Source organism: Aythya ferina (assembly GCF_964211825.1).
Source record: "Aythya ferina genome assembly, chromosome: 2".
NCBI lineage: Eukaryota > Metazoa > Chordata > Aves > Anseriformes > Anatidae > Aythya > Aythya ferina.
The window spans coordinates 99,047,209-99,073,871 of NC_140297.1; the positions used below are offsets into that span (position 1 = coordinate 99,047,209).

The 26,663-nt window shown below is 40.6% G+C and overlaps 1 protein-coding gene across 2 annotated transcripts in view; it reads left to right on the forward strand.

Moving 5' to 3' along the window:
- The window catches only part of ZNF516 (zinc finger protein 516), a 105,112-nt gene that overhangs the window by 41,242 nt on the left and 37,207 nt on the right, over nt 1–26,663 (forward strand). For both annotated transcript variants that reach the window (XM_084508996.1, XM_084508997.1), the window contains exon 2: nt 1,657–3,687. In XM_084508996.1, the coding sequence (XP_084365122.1) occupies nt 1,782–3,687 (1,906 nt within the window). In that variant the 5' untranslated portion in view covers nt 1,657–1,781. The remainder of the gene's footprint in view (nt 1–1,656; nt 3,688–26,663) is intronic.

The following is a 26,663-nucleotide window of genomic DNA, read 5'->3' on the forward strand; positions in this document are numbered from 1 at the left end:
GTTAGTCATACAGTCATGACATAAAAATGCTTCATTCAAGAAATGAGATTGCATTTGTAATACATCTGTTTTAGATATTACTATCAGCTCTCTGAGGAAAAGGTTGTTTGGTTAGATGCTGTAGATAGCTCTTAATGTGCTGTACAGATACTAGATATGCGGAAAATCAAACCCAGAAATGAATGATTTTGTAGCAAATAAGAGGTCTAGATTAACGTAAACATAATGAAATTATTCTATAATGTGTAACTGAGATGAACATTGCATCAGTTTTACCTTGCTTTTTGTTACGCTTATGCTGTTGATGTGGTTAAACTGTATTTATTCATTTACATATTGGAGAGACACAGGTGAATACTATGAGAAACCTCAGTATTTGCAATTTTAGATCTGCAGCTCTTTATTTTTTGAGTCATAGATATCAAGTGATGGGTGTGTGAATATACAGTCTTGTTATTGTTCTCCGTATTTTTAGCTAAATCTTAACATGCAATGTTTTCTAAACGCAGTAATAGCTCAGTTTTGTTTATTAGAGAACGCAGTATTGTTTGATCTAGTTGTGTGCTGTTTGTAGTACTTAATGAGCATAGGAAAGGGGGGAGATTTTGTTTTACAGTTGTGGTAATTGGAAAAGAAGCCATCTATTAAAATCTAACCATTGATTTTTGGCATATGCAAGGTGGAGAACTGCTGGTGCATTGTATCTTGCATTGCTGAGGCAGATAGTGACCCTTGTAATTTATTGTGGCAAGATACAAATACTTCTAAACTTTTATTAATCTTTTGTTGTTGTTGTTGTTGTTTAATCAGAGTTTGCTTCTCACGTTGTTTGTTTATGATTAAGATTCTTCTTCATTGAGGTGGGTATTCTTGTGGTTTCCTGTATAGCTTGCTGACATAAATCACTCACTTTTAAGATGAGTTGATACCTAAGCACATTATCAGTTTACTTTAAGATGGAGACTAAATATTACACTTGGAGTTTTCTTCCTTGTTATCCATCAGGAGATAACTTCTAGTTATACAGAATGTTTTGTCAGACTCTGTGTTCTTGTTTTCTCTTTAATCAAAGTAGTAAGTGTATGCAGTCTCTGCGCCTGCTCTGTGCATGCCACATCAAGCACAGCAGAACTGTCTGAGACGCAAAGTAATGCAGTTGCCAGCAGGAATATGATATTTGCTAAAGTCTCTAGGAAACCCTTTTATCTTTGGCAAGTAAGTATTTTACATGAAATTACACATGATGGTAAAGCCACAGATTTAAAGTGTAATAACCCCCTCAAGAAATGTTTTCCTCATTTAAGGTGTATTTTTAGTTGCTTTTGCTTGGTTTTAAAACAAAAATATTTTTAAAGTTCATGTTTCTTTAAGATGATGTGATGTCAGTGTATGGAAATGAACTCTTTTTTTTCACTGTTGCTCCTTTTTGGATTTTGTTTATTAATGATCCTTTGAATACTTGACATTGAAGTCTAGAATATCAGTGAAAAGATAAGCTGCTGCTTTTTGGTGAAATAAATTTTAGTACAGTATGCTTTTGAATGTTGGTGTGAGTGACAGAAACTGTTGAAGTAAAAATATTAATAGGCTTAAATATATTTAAAGAGTCTACTTACATGATTTTTGTATGTTTACGTGATTTTATTCTTGTTTCAGGTAATCTATCCTATTCACTAACAGAACACACTGAAATAAATCGGTGCTTTGGACTCTCTTGAGCAGCTGCAAGGAGAAACGTTACCCTGAGAATGAAGCTGTAAAACGTCTCCCTGCAGAACCGTATGATTGAAAACGCAGTCCAGCCCTCCTCTGCTGCCGGACATGCTTCTGTCCTCCTGCCCCTCTCACCCAATGTTGCAGTAGTACAGATGGATCGTGGCAGAGAGGCAGAAATGGAGTTACGGCGATCCTCCAGCCCAGGCAAGCTGAGCAAGAACGACATGGATGCTGACAAGACCATGTGCCACAGCTGCTGCATCTGCGGTAAAAGTTTCCCTTTTCAGAGCTCCTTATCTCAGCACATGAGGAAGCACACGGGTGAGAAGCCCTACAAATGTCCGTACTGCGATCACAGAGCTTCCCAAAAGGGCAACCTGAAGATCCACATCCGTAGTCACAGGACAGGCACTTTAAGTCAGGGACACGAGGTGGAGATGGGAGAGGCACAGCTGGGTGAGATGGGTGTTTCGGAGGGTCTCGGTGGCTGCACCAGTCCCACCAAAAGTACATCTGCCTGCAACAAGATCTTGAATGGCACTGCTCAGGTAGACAGCAGCAAGATCTTGTTGAGAAGCAGCAAGAAGGAGGTCGCAGAGGTGGCACCTGCTGAGGAGGATGGCAAGCTAACCGCTTATCCATGCACCTTCTGCAAAAGCAAATTCGAAAGGAAGAAGGACCTGGAGCAGCACCTGCACCAGGTCCACAAACCTTTCAAGTGCAGGTTGTGTAGCTACATGACCTTGAGGGAGGAGACATTATTAAATCATGTAGAGAAGGACCATATAACTGCTCAGGTCCCGAATGGGGAGGCCTATGCTGAGAACTGCAAGAGTGAGCTGAGCACCGGCGAGTTTCCTTGTGAAGTTTGCGGCCAGGCCTTCAGTCAGACCTGGTTCCTGAAAGCTCACATGAAAAAGCACAGGGGCTCGTTTGATCACGGCTGCCACATTTGTGGCAGAAGATTCAAAGAGCCCTGGTTTCTCAAAAACCACATGAAGTCACACGGCCCGAAAGCTGGGAACAAAAACAAACTGAAAAATGAGCTGGAGCTCATAGCCACTATCAATGACGTGATACAGGAGGAAACGATTGTGACGGGCCTGTCTTTGTACGAAGTCTGCACCAAGTGTGGAAATCTGTTTACAAACATGGAAAGCCTAAAAGTGCATAATGCTGTTCACTACCGGGCTCAGCGGAGCAGCACCGGGGATAAAGCCGAAGGCTTAATTGACGGGAGCCTGAGCCCCTCAGTAACAAAGCAGTTTTTCTTGCAGTGTCTCAATCTAAGGCCATCTGTAGGGCTGGATAGAGTTACAAGGGGACAGACTGGAAAAAGAGTAGCCGAGCTGGATCCAGTCAGTAGCTACCAGGCTTGGCAGCTGGCCACCAAAGGAAAAGTAGCAGAGCCCTCCGAGTATGTGAAGTATGTGGGGTGGGATGAGGCCCTGGCGGACGCGGACGTGACTTATGACAAGGATAAGAGGGAGTACATCCTCGTCAACCAGGAGAAGCGCAAGCGGGAGCAGGATTTGCCCAGCTCCTCCAGCAACCCCAAGAAGAAGAGTTGTCCCAGTGGGCGCCCAGAGAAGACGAGCAGTGCCCCGACAGGGGAGAGCTGCCCGCTCGCCCAGGGTGACCTGGACTACCGTCCCTCCTCGCGGCAGGGCAGGCGGGCGACCCAGAACAAGTCCACTGAGTGCTTTGAGTGCGGCAAGGTCTTCCGCACCTACCACCAAATGGTGCTGCACTCCCGGGTGCACCGCAAAGAGCGGAGGAGCTGCCGTGATGGGGGGATGGCCACCCAGCCTGACCGCTATGGCTCCAGCAGTGAGGAAGGGGACTTGGGCTCCGTCAGCGGGCCCAGCACGCCTGGTTCTGCGTCCGCCCCAGAGGACTCAGCCACCTCTGGCTTGGGGGAGGAAGGGGCTGAGGAGAGCTCGGAGGAGGGAGCAGCTGACCCATCATTAGGTAAGATGGCTGCTGGCTGGCACTGCTCTCTCAGGGCTGCTGGGACCTGTGGTCCCCATGCAATGAGCAAAGGGAGCGGGCAGGAGGTGCATTGCTCCTTGTCTCAGCGTGGCAATTTCTTTGTTGCTGGTGCAAGTAATAAAAATGAGATCTGAGGACACGTTCAGAAGGTACAGGTAAACTTGGTTCAACGAAGGACTCTTGAGAAGTAACTTGGTTACCTGTAGCAACAGTCACCTCTACTGTTACCCTAGGGATGGGGTGTCCTCCCTGCACATCTAAGGAGCTATTTTGCCCCAATTTATGGACACCCAGCACCTTATCTTGCCTTTAGCAAGCAGGTGTGGTAAGGGTGCAGACTGCATGGTGTTGCCCCCAAAGTGCATAAAGTCATTAATTGCCAGCATGAGAGTCATTTCTCTCCTCTCCCTTCTGCTTTGCTTCCCAAACTTGTGTTTATAACTCCAAGGGCTATAATTAATCTCTCTGGGTTAAAGCGGTCCTTTGAGCCCAACACTACTAAATGGAACAAATTATTCTCCAAATAGCAGCAAAGTAAATATTTGAAAGAACACTATTAAGCACTTTTGTATTGTTTCTTTTTTTCTTCTTCTGATTTTTGTTGTTCACCATTATTTGTTTTATAGCACATTTTAAATACGTGATATTAACCATTCTTTCCTTACTACCCTTGTGTGTTTTTTATTTGTTTTGCTTGGTAAGCATTAATATATTCCTCCTATTTTTGTTCCTTATTTTTTTTTCTGAAGAATAACCTTATCTGTAGAATTTAACTAATTTTCAAGATTATCTCTAATGAAGTAATTTATTGTCTTCATTGTTGTTTCATAATTGTTTGTCTTCATTGTTGAAGAGGGTGGATATACTTAATTAGCTATGTTTTTGGGTGGATTTTTTATAATGTGACTTCTCCAGTGGCTACAGACCCTGCAACAGTAAAGCGCAATGCTTGCCAGGATTGTGTGTTAATTACACATTTTTCATAAAGCAGTCTTGGATATATTTTGTGTCATTAAGTTTCTTTCCTAAAATTTTCAGGCTTGTAGGACAGCTGAAGTGGGGGCCGGTGCTGCTTGGCAATGTGGCTTGCAATGTGTAGGCTTAGAGGGAAGAGAGAGCCAAAGGACTGAAACTAGGAGGATGAGAGGGGATGAAACCCACCTGTTTGTCCTTAAAACTTAAAAGAAGTGTCCTAAACTTGATTTTGCTACAGTTTGGATCAAGACTTCCATGGACAAATTGGATGCACAGTAGAACAGAAATTTAAATTTAACTAGGACATCATCTCTACCATCCATCTCCCCCCCCTCTTCTTTGTTAATGCTTTTTTCTCCATTGCACAACTCTGAAAAGTCCTAGTGACAAGTTGAGAAATATTTTCACTGTGATTACTTGCACATTTAAAAATTTCAAAATTTGTCTTTCTCATCTACAGTTTGTTGGATTTGGGTCCTTTAAAAAAGTTGTTTATGGGAGTGTACTTGCTTTGTGTGAAAATCCTTCAGCTGCTGCCTGAAACACCTCCATGCAGTTGACACAAAACGTAGTTACAAAGCTGCAGCTTCCACTGGAGTTAAATGGGGCTGCTGTGTTTTACCGGTGTAATGTACCAGTGCCCTTATGGAAACGGCTGTGATGGAAAACCATCTCTCTGGAGACAGGCTGAAAACACTGGAACACTTTTCACACGATATTCAAACAGTAAAGTTGTTCTTCTATGCTCTCCCTATTCAGTATTTTATTTTTAACAAGAAGAGCTGTCTCATCTCTTTCTCTGTCCCAGTTCTTACCTTGGTTCAAGCTCAGCCTTTGTCTCATGAATGAAAGGTGAGAGTTTAAGTTGCACAGCAATTTCTCTCACAGGAATTAAGGTGACTGGATTAACCACTGTCTCTAGCCAACACCAGGAAACTCATTTCTTTGGGTGCCAAATGGATTCTTATCTATTTTGCTGAGCATTAAAGAAGCAGCAAACTGATCGGCCTAAATAAAGGAGCAACTTGGAAAAGGGATGCATTTTGCATTGATTAGGTGAGAGCGTGGCTGCTGCGTTTTATATTTAACAAGTGACAAAGACTTTTTAATTAAAAAGAAAGGTGTTTTTTTATGTGTTTGTTTTCAGTAGGTCAAGATTCAAGACTTAAGTTTCTCAGTTTTCTCTTTCTGGTGTCACATTTACTAAGACTGCTCTTACATAGTTTCCAAGGGGACTGTTGCCCTTCTGTCCAGCAAGCTGTAGGATTAGTTTTACTCTTATGCAAATTGCTGTTTTAACTTGAGAGGCTTTTTTTTTTTTTCCTCCTCTACTAACAGAAACATAAGGTCTACAGAATATAGGCCAAATTCCACCCTTGTGTATGCTCCCGTTAAAATCAGATGTTCTGATGTGGCCTTCAAGTCTGTTTTGTCCTAGAAGTGCTGTGGTTTGATTTCCTCTGCTGTGGCTCGTTTTAGTTATTCTTGCTGGTGAACCTTTTCTGGCGAGAGCAGAGCTCCAGTGCTCCAGACAGCAGCCGCCCCCAGCAGAGGTGGGCAAACCGTGCTCTCAGTTCCTCTTCCTGACATGTCAGCTATGGTATTATTTTTACTCAGACTGTGGTCAGGAAAATCTCGTGTTACTCGTAAGATTATTTTAAATATTTTTTTTTACTTTCACATCTCCCCCCCATTTGACATTTTGGCAAGTTGCTTTGTTATGCAAGGTTAGAAAAGGAGCTTGATACTACCAGGTATTGAATGTTCTGGTCTTGTTTCAGCTGAATGTACCTCTTTGTGCATTTAACTCTTAATAATCTAAGTAGCCCTGGTGACACGCAGGGTGGTAGGTGGCTTGCCCAGTGTCTTAGCAGCTGGCAAAGTACCTCTGAGTACCTCTGACTCTTAGGGCCAGCAGATGTTGAGGCACAGGGTGACTGGAGCTGGGGAATAGTGATAGGGTTTACTGGGAAAAAAGCAAGAAATGCACCTTGCATGTGAAATGGGATTGAGAGCCTCTAGGGCAGCCACTTCTTTACTCTTAACACATCAGTAATTTGTCTCTGCTGTGTATGTAGAGTAACATAATGATTTCTCAGGCATGAGAGCAGTGTTTGCAGACCCAGCGTATCAGTTGCCAGGGGGAAGCTGGCTGGTTACAAACTGCTTTCTGTCTTATTGGAAGGAGAGTAGAAAAGTAATCATTTTCATGTGTCACATAGGTGGAGTAGTGTGTGATACCTGCCATACAAAGTTGTCATATGCATGATGTAGATGTGCTTTGTGTGACAGCCACATGGGAAAAGGTGCCCCAGAGCACAGACTGTAAAGAGCAGACTGTGAATATTGTTGAGGTCTCCCTGCCCCAGATGAGTCTTCATTTTTATTTGGCATTCAAGCCACTAGCAAACTGTACCCGAATTTCCACTCAGATGAATCTGAAGCTTTTTGAGCCACCTGCAAGTTGTTGCTTAGCACTTCTCCAGTTTGAGGGTCTTTTATGATTTTGATTTTTTTTTAATTAGAAGAATCCCATGGTTATGACTGACGGGGATTGTACATTGATAGAAGTGGAAGGAGAAATATATATTTAACAGTTTCTCAAATGTAGTATTTGCTGTGCTAAAGAAATAGTTCAGTCTGTGTGCATGTACATATGTGTGCATTCAGTGGTTAGTATTTTTAAGGCTTAACATGGGCATCTACATTGTCATGGTGCATTTAGCAATTGGGGTATTAGTTTCTTACGCTAGGCACTATAAACTATTTCAGTCCTGAAATGAAGAAGGAAGCATCATTTTGCCTTTGACAGGTGGGGAGATGAAGAAAAGAAGTGAAAACAACTCAAATACCACTTGGTGCTCAGCAAACACATAGTAACAGAGCAGGTCCTTGATATTGAAGTCTAAATCTTGGGAAAGGAAGAGAATATCATAAAGTTACTTCTTTTTTGCATTAAAGCACCATTTAATAATCAGGCAGGAAAAAAAAATGTTAAAATTAATCTAAGAGGAGAAGAAAATCATGACCAAAACCAGGAATGTTATGTAGGAATAAAGGAGAGGAATGCTTCTTGTTCTCATCTGAGCTTACTAAGGAGGGAAGTAAGTGAAAGGAGTCTAAGGCTATGCCTTAGACTGGATGCTGCTTTGAGTGGAAATCACCTCCATTTTGTTTTTTCTCTCTCTGCCTCTTCTTTTTTTTTTTTTCCCTGCTGTCAGACTCCTCCGGATTTTTGAAATGCTTTAAGGAGAAACTGATTCATTCTTTCTCAACACATGCTGTTTTTATTACACTGGCTAATGCAGGAAGGGACTGATTGCAATGAAAAACCATTGTGCAAAGCCCTGTACAAATTCAGTTACAGGATCAAGGAGTTCCTAGTCTGAAAAGATAAGATGGACACAAATGGACGGAAAGCACCGAATACCAAAACAAAAATAAAAACCCAGCATGTAGCCACATTTTTCTTGCATCAGAAATTGCCAGTGGTTTGCTGGGACATGCTCAGGAGAAGATGAGCTCAATGGAAGGGTAAGATGAGAGATGGGAGTGTGGTGCAGCAAGGAGAGAAAAGAGGGCGAAGAGAGGCAGAGAAGATCAGGAGGGTCAGCTTTGGAGTGGGGAGACCATGCTGAAGGGAGCTGTGCTCTGGTGGAGGTTTAGAAGAGGAGGCAAGACTGAGAGGAATGTGGGACAGCATCAGGATATGAACCTTACAAAGCAGGGCCAAGGTGTTGGGCATCCTCGGCCGAAGCTGGAAAGACTTGTGGCATCAAGGGCTGAGGTGGGTGACTACAGGAGGATTTCCACGTACAAAACAAAAGGCAGTGCATAGTCTTGCAAGGCATTTGATTTAAAATAAACAAGAAGTAAAAATTGTCCAGAGTTCCTCTTGTTTTCCAGTATAGTGGCAAGAGTATAATTTGGGGGAGGAAATTAACAGTAAGAGTAAGGCAGCTAAGTAAGTGAAAATTGACAAATAAAACTGTATATTAACTCTGGAGAGAAACCAAAGAATAAAGAGAGAAAGATAGTTCTGGTAAGTATATTCTGTTGGAAAATTGAGTTCATGAAATACAGCTGCCAGGATCCAATACCAGAACTTCCTTGCTCTGCTTATATGAAAAACATTTCCTCTGTATACAAGGGAAATCCTCTCCACTATTGAAAAATCAAATGTTTTTGCTATATATCTTAATCAAATAATTACACTTTAGATACTTCTCATGCCAGACTCCCACTTACTCTAAATCAGTTTAATGCCACTGAAGGCAGTCCTGTTATGACATTTTACTCCAAATGTAGATCTTGTTCTGTGTGTACAGTCTTAAGTATGCTGAAGTTATTTAGCAAATTTATTCTGCAGAATAAGTCTACAACAAATTGGAGAGTGTCCCTGCGGTGGACAACTGGTAGCTACTGCCCTAGAAATTAAATAGTTTCAAGACAGAACAGTGTCAGTGGCTTCTGTTAGATCCATACCATGAAGGTAACATTTCGCTGTGATTATGCACTTCGCCCAGTTAATTTTGGCATTGCCAGGGAGTGGTTGTTGTAATCTAAAACTTCCTCAACTTTCCAACCCAAACTAATTGTTTGGGTTGTTAATGCTGGGACTTTCAAGTACAGCAGGTTGATGATTCAGATCGTCAGGGAAGTTGGGCAGAGGCAAGCACCCTGTGCTTGCAGAAGTAAGATTCATTGGGTATGGTGTGGGATTTAGCAAAGTTCAGGCTGTTCCTTAGAACAAATTGGGTGGATCAGGGTTAAATCATCACCTACGTAGTTTCACAGTGCCAAACAATACCATTCACAAACTTCTTTTTTGTATGTACCTTGCTATAATGCAGGTAGTCAATTCTGATGCATATAGGAAAGCCACATGTGGTGTGGTGTGGTCTTATGTTCTGAAATTTCTTTGCAAAGCACTGCAAGTTTAAGCATCATTTTTTATCAGTACAGGCCTGTGTGTATCTCCACAGCAGTATTTTATTGCCTCTCCTCTCCACTTTGGACTCTAGTACATTCCTTGGGACCGCAGTGGAAATCTGTGTGTATGTTCATGCCATCAGCAATAGTTTTCATTTGTCTTTTTTAACGGGGGGACAATATGAATTGGAAGGAGAACTGAGGGAACAGAATAAAACATAAATTATGCTGATCATCTCAAGGAAATGGATGGCCAGAACAGTTCAGACAGTCAGAATAACTGAGGTGTGTGTCAAGGAGAGGGAAAGAGAAGAGCCATAGGACATCTAGAGATGTGGTTAAAAAACTTCCTTGGCATATGTACTTCATAAATGTGAAGTTGTTTAGCCCTTTATTTTAGGCTCACGGAGGGAGCTCTGCTCCAAGAAGCTCATGCAAAAAGTGATTGATTGGAGCAGGGCAGCAATGCTTTGGGATAATGCAGTCTGTACCCTTTAATGCTATATATTACCCTGACATCATTACTAACTAAAGAACGTTTAACGATTGCCCTGTAGGCATCTTGGGTAATTTCCACTGTGTTCCTTGTTACTAGGTCCTGTTTTACTCAGTCTGATGTAATGTGGGTGGCCAGCCCAAGTGTTGAACAGTAATTCAAGTTCCTTGTGCAGCGGGGCAGGGTGATTGGGAACAGATAACGCAGTCAGCTCAAGTCAGAACTAAGGCTTGCTGGCTGAGCTTGGGATGATCCCTCAGTAAATGCACCACGTCTCCTGCCAGAAATGGTCTTTGTTGTTGCTGAGAGTGAATTTTTTTTGCCACACTTTGAATTTCCTTATCCAGCTGTTGGACTATTTTTGTTCTTTGCAAATGTTTCAATGGGGGAGCTTGTTGGTTAAGTCCTGAAGAATTTTGTGTGTGGTATTTTGATGTACCATGTCAAGGATACTTCCACGGTGTTTAGTTTTGCTAGTGTTCCTTTTGTGCAGGTTGCCATACACTCTAACAACTCACACAATTAGACCAGCATGTTGTTTAGACAGTTTACTGTAGCTGTAGGTATGTGATATGAGCAACCAAAACATGGCTCAACCTGGAAACAAATTTGTACCAAGATGCTAAGAGAGAGATAGGTTTACCCAGCCTTTCTTTCATCTGTCTTGAAGCAAGGAGGTGAGTGTGGTTTCTTCAAGGTGGGTGATAGTAGGATACGCTTTGCCCTGAAGCTTGTGTAAGATGTCCAAAGCAAGATTAGTTATTCATACTTCTACAGTAGCTTTTGGAAGTGTCACAACAACTGCTTTAAGGACTGCTGGTGTCTGATGAATCCCTTCTCAACTGCCAACATCCATTGCTAGCATGTAAAAAAAATAAAAATAAAAATAAAATCAGGGGTATGGAAAGCTATTAGCAATGTTGGCTGTAGTTTGTGCATTCAGAAATATCTCCCTTTATGTTTAATTTATTTGCACAGTGGGTCCAGTTTTCATAGCAGGCTTTTAGCTCTTCTTCAACAAGTATTATAAACATTTGCAAATACGACTTCTACTTTTGAATGCAGCTGCTCAGTAAGTTACGCAGCTTCCTCAGAAACCTCACTCCTTTATGCTTACCCTAACCTTGCTGTCCTTTAAAAGGCGGTATAGCAATTCTGGTAGTTCTTAGTATTGGATTGTTTCTACTACATCAAGCTATAGCACATGAAATATTACTCTGTGACATTTACAGTCATAAAACCACTTTGTGTAGCGTTTTTATTTTTTATCAGTTTCTGATTAGTGAGCAGGACTCCTCTCCCCCTGCTAGTAAAACAAGATTTGAACGATGCAAATTACAATGGTAATGGTTTTAATCCGATTTCCAAATATTTTGGTAGCACCAGGGCTGTATTGAGTGGGATTTTGCTGATCTGTAAATGGCCTCCAACAGGGGATTTGTGTAGCTATCTTTGATGTTAGATCTTTTTGCTGCTCTTGGAGTTATGGTTCAAAGTCTGCCCTTGATCCATCTTAAACTGAGAGTCAGTTTTTTTTTTCCATAAGATGCTAGGGTTGGCAGTGGATGCTCTCAGTGTCCCTCTGTGGAGGGGGTGTGTTTGTTTGGTTTCCACCAGCAGTCTCATTCAGTCACTGGATAAACCTGAATGGATCTGGCTGTGTTCTTGGTTGCCTGTAAGATTTATCAGTGGCAAACATGGATTTGGAGAGAGAGGAAAAGCATATAGTGAATTTTATGGAAACTGTGGAGGAAGTCTTTCAATTTATAATTATACTGATTATTTCAGTGTGCAGGAACTAGTCTTTGTATGAGACTTTAGGACTCTTCTTACACTTGGTCTGTGACTACCACTGTGCCATGTTTGGCCACCTGTTTCTAGACATTATTTTTAGTGCATGGAATGGATTTGTTGAAGTGTAGAGAACTTGTTTTCATGGAGAATTTGTTTTTCTTCTTTATATACAGCATGGGTTTGAACTGGCACATTGCAGAACACTTTGGCACTGATCCAGCAGAACTCATAACTATTGCCCTGATTTTCAGCATCTGAGCAGTCAGGTCGGAGTCATTATTAACTGCTTTGTTGAACCAGTTGGCACCTAATGGCTTGAGGTTAGAGGAAAAATAGGGAAATATTTCTTTTCAGTAATCAATGCCAGTGTAAATTACATATCCTGGAATCTACTCTAGCATGCAAACATTACACATAAGGGATAAGACACAGGAGAGGAGCAAGTTTCAAAATTCTCTTTCATGGATACTCTGTTAATGGATTCACTTCTGGTTTAGTGATGCTAACAATAAAAATCCAACACTTCATCCATTTAAAGTGCAAAATCTCTACTAAGAAAATGTTCTTGTAAGAGAAAAGTACTTCCTCACTTGATGGCTATTGCAACTTGGGTACAGCTGTTTACTCATCACTGATGTAGAGCATGAGATGCTCCTCTTTGCCAGGATCACGTATTCTTTACAGGGCGTGTTGGGGAAGATTTGCCCTCCTGCATTTTAGAAATTTGTTTCCCAGGTTGGTTGTCTCAAACTTCAAATACTACTTCCTTATCTCTGTTACTTCAAATAACAGAAAAACAAACAGCCATTAAAATGATTTGGTTGTCATATCACAGCTGTAATTTTAGTTTTGTTTGGAGCTGTAAGTTAGGGGTGGTTACTCCAAAGATCTCCCTTTTTTTTCTAAAGGAATAGAAGAACACTTAAAAAGTAAAATAAAATTAAACCCACAAACTTTAATACTAAATTTGGATTTAATCTGCAATACAAGACACTCCCAAACCTTGTGTTTCTTTGAGATAACAAATTCATCAGCCAGTTGAAGGCATCAGCTACACCTAACAGTACTTTAGAGGTGTGTGTTATCTCAGAATAGCATATGTCTTGTGATGTCTTACTGCTTAAATAGCATTTGAGGCAAGCTGCTGTCAGCAAAAACTAAATATTTGGGGGGAAAGAACACAGCCACAAGGGAAAAACACAGGTTCTTTCAGAAACACGAACCTCGAGTCTAAACATAACTTTTTTTTTCCCCTGCTTGGAACATTTATGTGTTTTAACAATAGTGGTTGCGAGCAAGCGTCATGATGGTGAAAGAGTGCAATGTATCATATGAATCAGGATCGTAGTGGGGTGTAAATGGCGTCTTCTCTTCCCATCCCCTCTATACCCCAAGGTGTGTGCAGCAGATGCTGCATTTTGGCTTGGCCTTTTACATGTTTTGTAAGTGTGTACCATCAGCGGACCAAAGGTATGTTCAATTTTCTGTGATTTAGCCTATACTCAGTAGGTAATGAAGCCTTTTTTACTAGATAACGAAGCAAGGAGATCTTTCTCTTTCCTTAAAAGAGCATTCAGGAAGTACAGCTTACACTGCACATGGAACACATTAATTCTAACCCCCTTCTAATACTTTGCAGAAGTTTCTTGTCCTTATACATGACTGTATCCACACGCACACCAGTTTCCCAGAAATGACTTAACCTTAAGTACTTCTGAAGCCTGGAGAAGCCTTAGAAAAAATTGTCAAACACGGAACAGCGAGTGAAGTTGTAACAGGAAAAAGTTAATTTTTACTTGGATCACTCTGGGACAACAAAGTGGGTGCACGTCAGTGAGAATCACGTATTTGCTACCGTCGTGCTAAATACATTTGACACGGGAGCCTCAGTACTGTTATTTGTGTGGGAAATATGGGGTGTTGGTTTTTGTTTGCATTAATTTATACACACAGACATGGCATATTAGTTATAATTCAAACATAATCACTTTATTTTGCAAATTGAGTTGTTAGTTTTTTAATCTCTGATGTTATCAGCGTGCAAGTGCCTAATATTAACACTCAGAAATTAGATGTTATTAATGCATAATGAAATTTTTATGTGCAGTAAAATTTTCTGCTAGACTGACCTTTCTTGGTTGGTTATATTAGAGCCAGAATTAAAATCTCTTAGGATATATCCAGTAAGTTGAAACACTTAATTCACTTAACCAATGCATCATGGGAGGTACTCTTTGTAGAGTATTTACTCAAAGTCCAGTTTTGCAACTTCCTTTTGAGACCTGCAGAAGCCAAAAGAAAGGAGCTATGATACCTAGGGAGGTGAAGTCTGCAATGGCTCCAAAATATAATGTAATTTAAAACTTTATCAGGCTGAAAAAGATCTCAGAAAGGCAAGGCAAAAATTCAGGAAGTGTCTTTGTGTATAACATCTATAAAGTAACATATATAAGTGGGAAAAGTCTGGTGTGTTGCTGGTAGGGATGCATCCAAGTATAACAAACAGCTTATTCTGGGAGCTCGTTAATACTTCTAAACAGACGTCCTCCAGGGATCATTGCAGTGGCAGGTAACAGAGGGCATGCAAAAGTACAAGCCCCAGATGCGGTCTTCTGCAATAATTGCCCTATCTGGGAGTTTGCTTTCTAACGTGAATATATTTGGTCTGATTCACAGTATCACAAGTACCACACAACATATACACTGTGAGATAACCAATCTAAATTTCTTTTGTTGACAGTTTGAAGCATGAGTAAGACAGGAGTGCCGTTTCCCACCTTATCTCCACAGCACTGCCTGCGTATGTTGGGCTTCAGTGGGAGTTGCAAGGAGACGGGTGTCCTGACAGCACCTTGTGGGATGCAGCTTTATGGCAGAACACTGCTTGCCATTGTGACAGTGTAGGTGGTTTGGGGGCATTTCCCTCGATCTAGCTAGCTGTGGTGGTCACACAGTTGTGGACCATATGAGAAGTGTTTTGGGGTTTCTCAAAAGGAGGAGTAGAAGAGTTTGCATCAAAGAGATGGGTTTGAATTTAGGCTGGACAGTAAAACTGAGGAATGTAGGAGACCTCGTGGGAAGCACCTGGCTGAGCCTGGTGGAGTGGTCATGGACACAGCTGAGCATTTACTTTCTGCTCTCTTACAGAAAATCCCACATTAACCATTTCAGCTGCTCTTGTCAGCCATTAACTATATGTTTGCAGAGGAATTGTAGCAAATATGAGCCTTGAAAAAAAGGGTGAATCTATGGCATAAGGAATTAAGCTGAAGGTAAGTGTTTTATGGTTGTGTAAGTGGTGTCATGGCATTAATGGAAGGAGGGCCACGAGGACAGCCCAGCCCTGGACCAGCATGTGCTGGAGAGGTTGGCACGCTGCGAGGAATTAGGCTGCAAAGACACTGTTGGTAGGCAAAAAAACTAGGGTTGTTTAAAGGAAGGAAATGATCGAGTGCACACAGAGAAAGTGGAGTACCAGGGAAGGCTGAAGATGAGCATAATCCTGGCTGTGTTGGGTGGGAGGTTTGTCAGCACAGGAGGTTTAGCAGAGCAGCTGCCACAACCCTGCAGGAGCAATCCCAGTGCTCAAGGCAGGGTGAGGAGGCAAAGAGGTGAAAGAAAAACAGATACAAGTTTCTCTTAGGTCCTGAAAACATCAGAAAGTAAAAGAGAAGTGATAACAATAAAGTGTATAAATGAGGGATTGCATTTTGGTATGTTCTGTATCTTAGTGTTTCATGTTGTGAATCGTAAGGGTGCCTATATTACTTTGTACCTTTTCATCTGAGTGCTTGAGTGTCGTGTGGTAATCACTACGTTTGGGAAAACGCTTTGAAAGAAGAGATTTGCGATTCTCCATCTGTTTCATTTTCCTGGTGTGTGGGGAAATAGAATAAGCATTTTTTTAATTGAAAGTGTCATTGAGTGGGAAGATTAAAAATGATAAAGTAATGGACTTTGAAAACATGACTGTTAAAAGTGATGTGGCTAGACCTCTTGGCTTAAATGTAGCATGTCATTTCAAAGGCACTAAAGCCAGATACATAACTTGCCCCAGATGTTTAGATTCAGTCGAGCAATCCCATGTGGTCCTTTGAACAAAGATGCCTTACCCCTAATAATGGTTATTTTACAAATGATACTGTAATTTCAGATACTTTTCTTTGCCTGTATTTTAACACAAATAAGTTGGCACTGATGGCAAGTACTGTGTTTGTCAAACCAGCTTCAAAATCATAATGTATCAGCAATGTTATTTGTTTGTTTCAGATACTTCAAGTTTTTTTTCAGCTGCATTTCTTTCTTTCAATGAAATTTTAGTCTGTGGACAGCTAAGGTTGAACGCTGCATTTGTAATCAATTTTACTAATACAGAATATTTTATTTTCTGTTTTTCCTTTAATTTTAGTGACAGTTATGTAGTACCAGAACTTCCATTAACTACTGCAGTTTATTCCTTACCCTTAAGCTATAGTCTTTTGTTGCAGCATGGCAGTGTTGACCCTGGAACCAATTACTGTGTAGAACAAGCAGAAGATGATGAGGCTTATTCTGTAGCAATTGTTTTCCAGTAGTCTCGACGTACGTAAGTCTCTTAGTACATGGAGAAGTATGATAGACCTGTTTAAGACCTTCATAACACTACCTGGCCAAAAACAACAGTAAAAGCCATTTAAGACAAATTAGGCTTTTTTTGCTGATCCTCCTATTTTACGATCTTGAAAGTGGAGCTAGGAAGGCTACAGAATTCTTCCTGCATGCGGGGAGTTGGGATGTTCTCCATTAGTTTTGAAGTCTGTCTCTTCACTGGAAGTGAGTGCATGTGCAAATGTCATACAGATGTTGTATAAAAGCTTAATTACGCCTCTCTTTTACTTTAAGCTGTGATGCTTTTCTGTTTTGACTCCCCCACTCCCCCCACCCCCAAAAGGCTTCTCCTGAGAATGGAAGAGAAACCATTTTCCCATTATTTCCTTACTCAGGAGTCAATTATATTCTGCACTGTGACTGTACCTCAGCAAAAGTTGAATGGAAAAACAACATTCTTTCAACAAAAGGCGGAAGTTTTTAGGATAGCTTAGATTTTCTGTTCTTTTTCAGGAATTAGAAGTTCTTATGAATTTCAGATGAAAAATGAACCCCATCCCAAAGTTATGTTTTCTACACATGCTTTATGTCTGAAACAGCTTAAACCTATCTACTATTTCCTCACATTTGGTTGCTTGTCATTGATAGCAAGCTTAGTTAAATTGTCACAGGTGCACCTGAAAGTGGCTAGTAGGGACTGAAGAAACACAGGTAATCCCACTTAGGAAATCATCCAGTAGCTTGGAGTTCACTTGATGCAGAAGGCCAAAAATACAGTTAGTGTTAGTAGCAGTTAAAAAAATAATAATAAAAAAGGAAGGAAAAAAAGAAAAAAAATGTAGATTGTGAATCAAAATTAAAGGGCAGATCTCTTCTCTGTTTTCTGGAGTTACATGTATTATCACAGCACTTCTGCATCTGTGCTCCAGAAGCCATGCAGAGAGAAATCACCTGATTATGCTAAAACATTGCCCTCCAATGCAACGAAACAAACCAAATCAGCCTTACTAGGTGTCTGAGAGCTGACTTGTTTGTATTTTCAGATAGGAAATAACAAGAATAGTCTTGTAATTGTTATGAATAAATGTAACATGGAATTTTTCTAGTCACCTGAATCAAGAGGTAAAGAGATTTACAAGCTATGTTAACTTAGAATGGATTTTGACATTTTTATGTATGTGAAAGAAGATGAATTGACCAGATCTGAGATGCTTTTTTTTTTTTTTTTTTTTTTTTTTAATGCTTGTGCAGCTTCCTGTCTCTTCATGGAAAAATTGTCAGCTTTGGGGGCAGGGAGGGGGGAGGGGGATTAGTTCCCAGAGAAAATGAAGATTGAATTGCATTATTTCACATGCTATTTAAAAGAAGATGTTAATAACCCCTTACTGTCCATCAGCTCTGTCAGTTTCAAAATACTATTTTGTTTTTCTTTTTCCTTGGTTCTTTTAAAGGAAATAGTTTGCATTTTCACAGTATTATCTCTCTCTATATTTTTTTTTCTACTAGAAGCAGAGTGACAATGCCACCAAATTTTTTTAAGTGGAATGCTTGGCAAAGTCCCCAAGGGAAAAAGTAGAAACAAACAAAACAAAACAAAACAAAACAAAAAAAAAACTTTGAACAGTGATCAAAACAGAGATGTAAGTAGTAGATAATAGTATATCTGAGAACCACAGAAGTGTTTATGACCAAAATCTTCCAGCAGGATTTCCCACTGTGTGTTGCTATTTTTCAAACATACAGCTGTGTCTAATTATGTAAAGGTGACGTGCCATGCAATTAATTAATGTTGAGTGTCTGAAGAGCCAAATAACAGCACGTCTGACCACGTATGTGGGCAAATCACCCAATGCGGATGCAGTGTATACATACAAATGCATGAAAGCAGACCTGCACATTCACAAACCACTGCCCACCAAGCTTGTGGCCTGTTACCATACACTGTACTCAGTATGGACAAAGGCATGTGGAAATGTAGTAAGAAGGCAGTGGAGAGAAAGCTGTTAAATTGGGAACATTTAAAGTTCAGTGATATCTTAGTAAACGCATTTCTAAATTCAATTTCAAGCCATAAATAAAACAATCCAGCAAATGGTTACTGCAAAATTAGAGGCATTGTGACTTTGTAAAAATTTCTGAACAGCTGATATCATGACCCTGTATTCTTTGTTATTTATGGAAATGTGCTACTTGGCAGATTGTGGAAATGGCTGCCTGCTTGTATATAAGTTTTGAGTTGCTCATAAGTCAGCAGCTGCATTTTTATTAGAAGCTTAATAAAAACATAAAAGATGGAAAAGACAACATCTCTTTATTAATACTTAGACATGAAATTCTTTAAATGCTTTAAACACTCAAATCATTTGTGCGAAACAAAAAGGCTGGAAAAGCTTTCCCAAATAAATGACTGTCATCAAAGCTTCCTTCCATATAAGGTTCATATTTCAGATCTAAGCTTAACTAAAAAGAACAGAAATATATGATCATTATGTATTAATAAATGAGTGCTTTCTGATTGTGCAGTAATTTTACCGTTTTTTTTTTTTAAAGTGCAATTAGTTTTTTCTTACATTATGAAGTTCATTTGGGCTTTAGATCTTGTGTTTTGCTCAGATGTAAGGCAAAGCTAATCCTCATAATTGATTTACTAAATGTTGTTATTTGCCTGTCCACATCAAATATGGTACTGGTCTTTTGACCTTAGAACTAGCTAAGGAATGATGTGTAAGCTGCAGAGTTATGTTAGTGATACATTCTTTGTGTGTAATCAAATCTGTTTCCCCCTCTGTCTTTTCTCTCACCACCCTTCCACCATACCACCGACTCAGCCAATTCAACTGCAAATTTCTTGGTGAAAACTGCTCAGTCTCTTCAGTTTCAGACCCGTGCCACCCACTTTCCTCACTGTCTGTACCTGTAAGCCTTGGGAGTGGAGTAATAAGGATTTGCTCCATCAAAAGTAACCACTGACTGTCCACGTTGAAAGTGTTGACAGTCACGGGGGGCCTGACCACTACACACCAGAGCTTGGCGTGAGAAAAATATTCTAAAGTGAAATGGGAGTGGGATTGTATTTTGCTGTTTACGTGACATGTAAGAAAAGGGGTGCTGTCGGTTCATTAAGGCAAAATGTTAATTTGTTTCTGGTCAAAAAGTGGCACCACAGAGCTGATGAGAATGATGAGTGGGTGGTTGTAAGAAGTGAAGTATGATACCAGTGTTAGACAGTTTGGAAATCCAAAAGACCAAAGTATGGAGGTTCCAAAACTCAGTCAAAATAAACAGAATTTGTCTTCTGCCACACACACACACAAAAAAAAAAAAAAAAAAAAAAAAAAAGTTGATACTTGAACAAAGCCTTCTTCAGGCTTGACTTCCTAACAGGCTGAATTGGAAAAATGGCTGTTGGTATGGAAAGGTTGAGTTGTTCAAAAGGACTGGAGTGTTGTTTGTTTTTCTTTTCCTCCTGTTGGATATAAACCTGGAAATTTTGCTGTCTACACAATATATAATACTAATTTGCTAAAGCCCAAACAGGTTTTTTGACAATCCTTGCACTTTCAATATACTCTACCCTTCCGTATATGCAAAGAGAGAGCCTTAAGGCTGGTGTCTAGACAGGGCCTTGTGTTTCAGCAAAGGGAATTAAGAGCAGGCTCTGATGTCCCTGAATTTGTGGAGGAATCTTTCTTTCTACTACCTGCCTTTCATATTTAATGGGAAAAAATGTTGCATTTCTACTGTGTTCTGGGATGTATGAAGATAAGGAAGGTGTTTCAGGTGTCGCTCGTCAAAGGATTTGACTACATTATGGCTTGTTCAAACACTGCTGATTAGCTGCTGCTGTAAGAATTAAACAGAGCTGCTGTTTTTAGACAATCCCATTCTATGTCTCAGGCGGTCATTGTAGTAAAAGATTATTCTGACACAGAGCAAAAAAAGAAGGCTCAGTGAGTTTGACCTTCTTAAATCTGAGATGAAAATATGAGCTGTTTTGTACCCTGTAGCATGTACGTAGAGTCCAAGATGGTGATTCTTCAGTGCAGTCACAGCGAACTGTAAATTATCACATCTTGCAAGTTAATAGGTATGTTAGTGGTTAACAGATTCCTATTTGGCATATTAACCTTGCTCCTAGTTCCAAATGTGTGTTGCCATTTGCCTACGTTGGAATTAATGCCATCAGTAGAGTAAGTTACTTGGCTAACAGCTACGTCAGGTTTCATACAGTGTATGTCATTTTGCACGTTTTAGTTCCTTGGGCATCCATTTTAGTTTGTAAACATAGCTCTTCCTTTTTATTACATATTTAAAAGTTATCATCAAAACATTACCCCGTTATGGTAAGTCTCTTTATTCTTTGATTGTGGGTCAAAGTCACTTTATCAAAAAGACACATACCAGGTGCTCAATGCCAAAATATGTAAGAGAATATGAGTCAAATGCACTTTTCAGACTTAAACAACTAAGCTTTTAAGAGATTTAAGACTGAAGCGTCAAGTTCAGATTTAGTTGGTGTATTTTGTTCTTGACAGTCAACTGTGCAAAGTAGGTAGACATGAAGCACTGTTTTGCTGTATAAAATGGTAGTGCATCGGGTCTCAGAAAAATCCAGCTTTTGTTTTCAGATAATCTTCATTACCTCATCACCACTTGCATCGTTGAAAATAGTTCCCTATAGCACCCCTCCATCCTTCATCTGGAGTGCTCTTTGCTGTTGGTGAACGGCAGTTTTAGAGTTTTGAATAATAGGCTGGGACTCAAATGGATAACCTCTATCAATTATTCATGATAGATCTCAGAGTAGCCAATGTACAGCACTGACAACATTCATGCCTTTTTACTGTTGTATGAACTGTAAATGATACAGTGATTGACAGACTATGGGTGACCCCTGGTCATTTTTATTAATTCCTTTTTCTGAGTTTTATAACCTGGTTTTCATTGCTTATGCTATGGAACCACTGGGTTTTTAAAAACTGAAGCTGTCCAGAGCTGAGAGAGCCTCTGAATTTACTTATCTATTCATATTCTTCAGACCAGTTCTTCTTCCTTTGAGATTAGCAGTTCTTTCACCGGTGATTTCAGCAGGATCATAGCAGAATTCTTGTTTTACATACTTAGAATGATATTAGGTAAATGAAATAAAACATGGTTGGGAGATCCTCTACTATGGCTGATGGTGTCAGCCATGGAGTTATCTATGGGGAGTTGTCTTCAACAAGAGCAGAGAAAAAAGTGTGTGTTTGTTCGTTTGTTTGTTTTTCCTTTTGCTCATGGCCTGTTTCTGTGGTAGATGAATACAAAATATGGACTGAGACAGAGGGTTGAGTTGTTTTGCTTCCTACCTGTATGCATAAGGGAGTTTCACTGTATAATCACACATTATGTAGGCTGTGCTGTGAAGAGACTTAGATGCAAATATAGCACTACAGAATAAGATGAAGTTTTAAGTGCGTTTAGATCTGTTTACTCTGTGTCCTACTGGAAAAGTGTTTTCTGAAGTAGAAAATTAGAAAATGCTCAGTTTTGCATTTGTTTTGCTTATAGAGTACAATGCTTACAAACAGTGATTTGGGTATTTAGTAATTGGTATGAGGATGTGCTGTAGGTACAGATATACACTTATTGATGCATTTGAATGTGCTATTCACTGGGAGTTCACATAAAGGGCGTGCTTAGAAGATAGGAGTAAAATTCAGCCAGACTGGAGAGGAATCAACACTGGGGCCTGTACAGGAAGAGAGAAGTGAGTGGGGGAAAGTCCCAGACCATGGCAAGAGCCAAAAGTGAAGCCCAGCTGGAGAATGAGTAGGAAACACCTCTTTCACAGGAGGCTTTGGTGCGGTCTGCATTGCAGGCCTTGCCAGCAGCATGGTCTGTTAGGTTTTAAGAGTGGTCACCCCATGGCTGGTATAGCTCTGGTGGGAAGGACCCCTGATGCAGATACAGCTGTCAGTCAGGTGGCACTTTAACCTGGTCTTCCGTAGTGGGAGGAGGTTTTGACTGTAAAAACAGAAGTGGCAGTCTTGCCAGGGTATCTCCATTCATACTGACAGTCCTGTGGTGTCTGACTTTGGCTCCTGGCATGGATGTGGCCTTGGGACTCTTGGCTTGGGGTACCCCACGGTGACACTACGGCTGGTCTCCCAGTCTGATCCTCACCTGCTTGGTGAGGCATCCTTCTCTGTGAGGGATGGGTGACAGGCGTGGTGGTGGCTTGTGTTGTAGTAACAGCTATGCTGCTTCTCTGTTGTGGGAGAGGGTGCTGTTGCCCTTGGTGTTTGCACAAGCAGGGAACAAAAAGCATTTGGAAGCCCTGCTTTGTGCGTGTTATAAATGAAGTCTCAACTCAATCTGAATTTAGTAATATTTATAAAAGAACTATTTATAAAAGCTATAAAAGGCAAGTAAACAGCACTGGGTGTGCGGGGAGTCTACGCTCCACCAACACGCACACATGAACATCAAACATTCTAAATAGACAGAACATTGCTTTACATACTAAACCGGAGTATGCCTATACGTACGTATAATCAGGAAAGGTAACAAACAATCCTTTACGTTCCATGACTTAACAGTCTCCATTTTCCATTCCTTTTCTTGATTACAAATAAGTCTCCATTTTCCATTCCTTTTGAACAATATGTCTTGCTTTAAGTTGTCAAGCAACTCTGTCTTCGGGCCTTATGTATCATAATCTTCCCGGATCGAAGAAAAGCATACCCATCTCCTTTTCAAGGCCAATAGGGCCTGGGTCAAAAGGCACGTCCAGGTCAGCAGTGGGCGTAACAGCAAAAGCCTTCGATGGCTGTAGCAGCAGAGAGGCCCATGGTGTAGCAGTCGGATCAGTAAAGGAGCCTGCAGTTCCCTCACTGTCTGGCAAACTACATATTTCTGATTGTGGTGCCACATGGCTCTTTAAGGCCTCAGAGATTGCTTGCCAGGTGCTGAGCAATCCCGCCGCAACCTTGTTGTTTTTAGTTGCAGAGTCCCACACCTTGACCTCAATTTGGGCCCATATTTCAGGATCATAAACTGTCTGTTAATAAGGAGAATAAGCTGTAAGGTTACCAGGACAGTCTTTATTTCTAAGGACGTATGATTCCCCATAATGCGCAACTGCTTAGTAGCAAGGGGCAGTTGTGTGCGTGGTTCCGCTTCTCTCATCTTGAGCTTCTTCCCAGCTCCGGTGCGCCTGTTTTCAGTGACTTATTGACATAACTTCATCACATTGTGTTGCCTTTTTTTTTTTTTTTTTTTTTTTAATCTTGAGGACAGGCTCCCCTCTTATACCCTTCTCCCCACAGCAGTTCTTTTCAAAAACAACTTTTCATTGGTCAAACAACTTTGCATATAACAACAGCAGTAAACACCCAGAAACTTCCACACCTTAATGGCTGGAGAACAAGCAACCGGAGACTGCATGAAGTCTCCTGAATCACCCTTCTTTGTTCCCTCTAAACTCTTCTACATTCCTAATGGCTTCATCGTTAAGAGTCTAATGTTATCATTAACCACAGGGCTTTCGACCCCCATGGCCACACTCCCGCATCTCCCCCTTCTTTATTAATATCACCATTTTCTCGACACGAATTACCACTCCACATATAACATGCGCTTACAAGGTCTCTTCAGTCATAGGCATTAAACCAGGAAATCTCTCCCCTCAGTTTCTGCCTTCGTTCCAGGGAAAAATGCAGGGTGGGGATTTGCCGTGCACACCATAGACACGCAGGAGACTAAACGTGATGTGTGGCCGAGCAATTCAACCAGCACACCTGAGTCCTGCTCCAGTTACCTTTACTTGCCAGGGAGCCCTGCAGTGCCACTCGCCTCTCCACAGGGAGCAGCAGTAGTCGTGGTGGGTCGTCAGTGTAATTTAAAGTAGGGTTGCTCTCCACTCACCGGTCCACCTTAACAGAGCCTTCCAGGCTAACATATTTTGTTGATCAGTGTGATTCCAGCTCCGCAGTAATATGTAGACTAACCAGATGGAGGCTTGTACCTCTTGCAATTGTAAAATTAACCAGAATCATTGATAGTTACGAGAGTGATGACGGAGACCCAGGCGCTGTCAGAACAATGTGCTTTGAGGCATGCTTAAATCTGTTAGTAAAATATTGCATGTTTGTGCATGCTCGGTACACAATGCAAAAACACTGCAAAGCGCCTATGCCTCGCTTTCAGCTGTGAAGGTGAATAATGTATAAAGCCTAATTGCTACTGAATTTGACTCAGCAAAGAAGGGGCAGGTCCTGCCTCATTCAGAGTCAAATCCAAGAAATTTTAGTCACACGTCCAGGTGTCTATATTTTGTCTGCCTTTTTTTTTTTTTTTTTTTAATAAGTCAAAATAGGATTTTCTAGCTTTCTGAATAAAAGAAAGCTTTTGTATTGTAATCTAGCGTGAGAACTTCCAGGGAATCAGTGAGAAATTTCTAAGAAGCAACTGGAAATAACAGTGGAGAAGGCAGTGCCATCTCTATTCTGTCCCTGCCACAAAACCCACTGACGTACTGTGGAACCCTGTTCATTTACATCAGTGACTAAAGGACCTATTTAAATGAATGAACTTCATGAATTAATAAGTGCAGAGGGAAAAAAATGCCTTTCAAAAGGTACTTTGTTCTTAGATGTTGAGACTAAGAGTTTGGTTTGATATTTCATAACACTGTGCTGACTGCTGTTTGGTGTATTTTGTAATATGTCCCCCAGTAACATGAGATAGCACTACGGATTCCTGCTATTAAATTCTTATTCAGAAGTGTTGCACTACAAGCCGTTTTTTGCTTGTATGTGAATTATTAGGTGTTTGAATTAGCAAAATGTGGATTAGCAAAGTTTTTGCTTCGCTAGGAGTACAGCAGACACTTAAGCCATTTGGTCGTCAGCTAGAGTTGTTCTGTGTTTGACCTTATCAAAATAATGCCTGCTAGTGGCTCTGTAATTAAACATCTGTCAGGATTTTCAAAATGCCCTATGGGTTTTCTTTTAGGGAGGAGGGAGACAAGCCCCTGCTCTTAGGGGTGAAAAAGTGGCGTGTGTAACAGCAAAATGCATTTTAGTCATTTTTGCAGGAGGACAAACTTACGAGATCAGCAGCTTTTTCCTCCATTTTGGCTGATGTAAATAAGCAGTAAATTTATTGAGACATCCGGCGCAAAACTGGTGTGAGAACAGAACTTTGGGCCTCCTGTGGCAGCTTGAGCAGATGGGTGCTTCTTACTATTTCTTAAAAACTGAAATGACAGGGAGATTAGGGTTTTAAAATCACAGCTTCTGTTGCATGCATTAATTAAAGGGTTTTAGTGTAATAATTCTATCTTATTGTTCTAAAGCATACGGTCAACTACTTTCAGTTTTTTTTTTTTTTTTGAAAGTACTCAGCCCTTCTCTGGGAGCCACGGCTGTTTGTTCAGTTAAATTCCTTCTGATTAAAGCTCCCTGAATAGCCATTGCCATCCTATACCACGTTCGAGTCTGCTTCTCTATGCTATGCTGATAATGGGGTCACTGGGAGATTTCTGAATTATAAGTTGTAATCCAAGGTATAGTGCTTCAGGGATGCTTCGCTGCTCAGCACAGTCTGATGCGCCTCCAAGTACCATTGTAGCATTTGGGGCAGTGGCTCATACATTTCTGTTCCTGGCTTTTTTTTCTCACAGGGGAAGCAACAGCAATTTTGGTTATTTCTTATCAGGTCCAAATTATCTTTTTTTTTTTTTTTTTTTTTTTTTTTTTTTTTTTTTTTTAATATGGAAATGGATTGGAATCCAATCCCTGCAGTGTCCTAGCAGTACTAACATTTTTTCATTAAATATATTTATATATATAAAGATATGCCTGCAATAGCCTATCCTTTATCACTTTTTCCCTGCAAAATATAAACCTGCAGATTTTACTAATCTGAAAATGGCATGCATTAAGGGAGCTGATTTAGCAGCCTCTGGCAGGAGAGGTGGGGCTTCTCTGGGGTCTTGTGCTAATGGGCTATGACAAGGTCGACAAGATTGTTTAAAGACAAAGGCCTTTATTGTAACTGTCACGCGACTTTTATGTAAAAACGTCAGTCCTATGGATACTGTGGATTTGGCACCATTTTGCGTCTTCCAATAAAACTTCGTTCCCTGGAACAGCAGATGTTCCCTGGAATGAACTCCTTCTGAGGA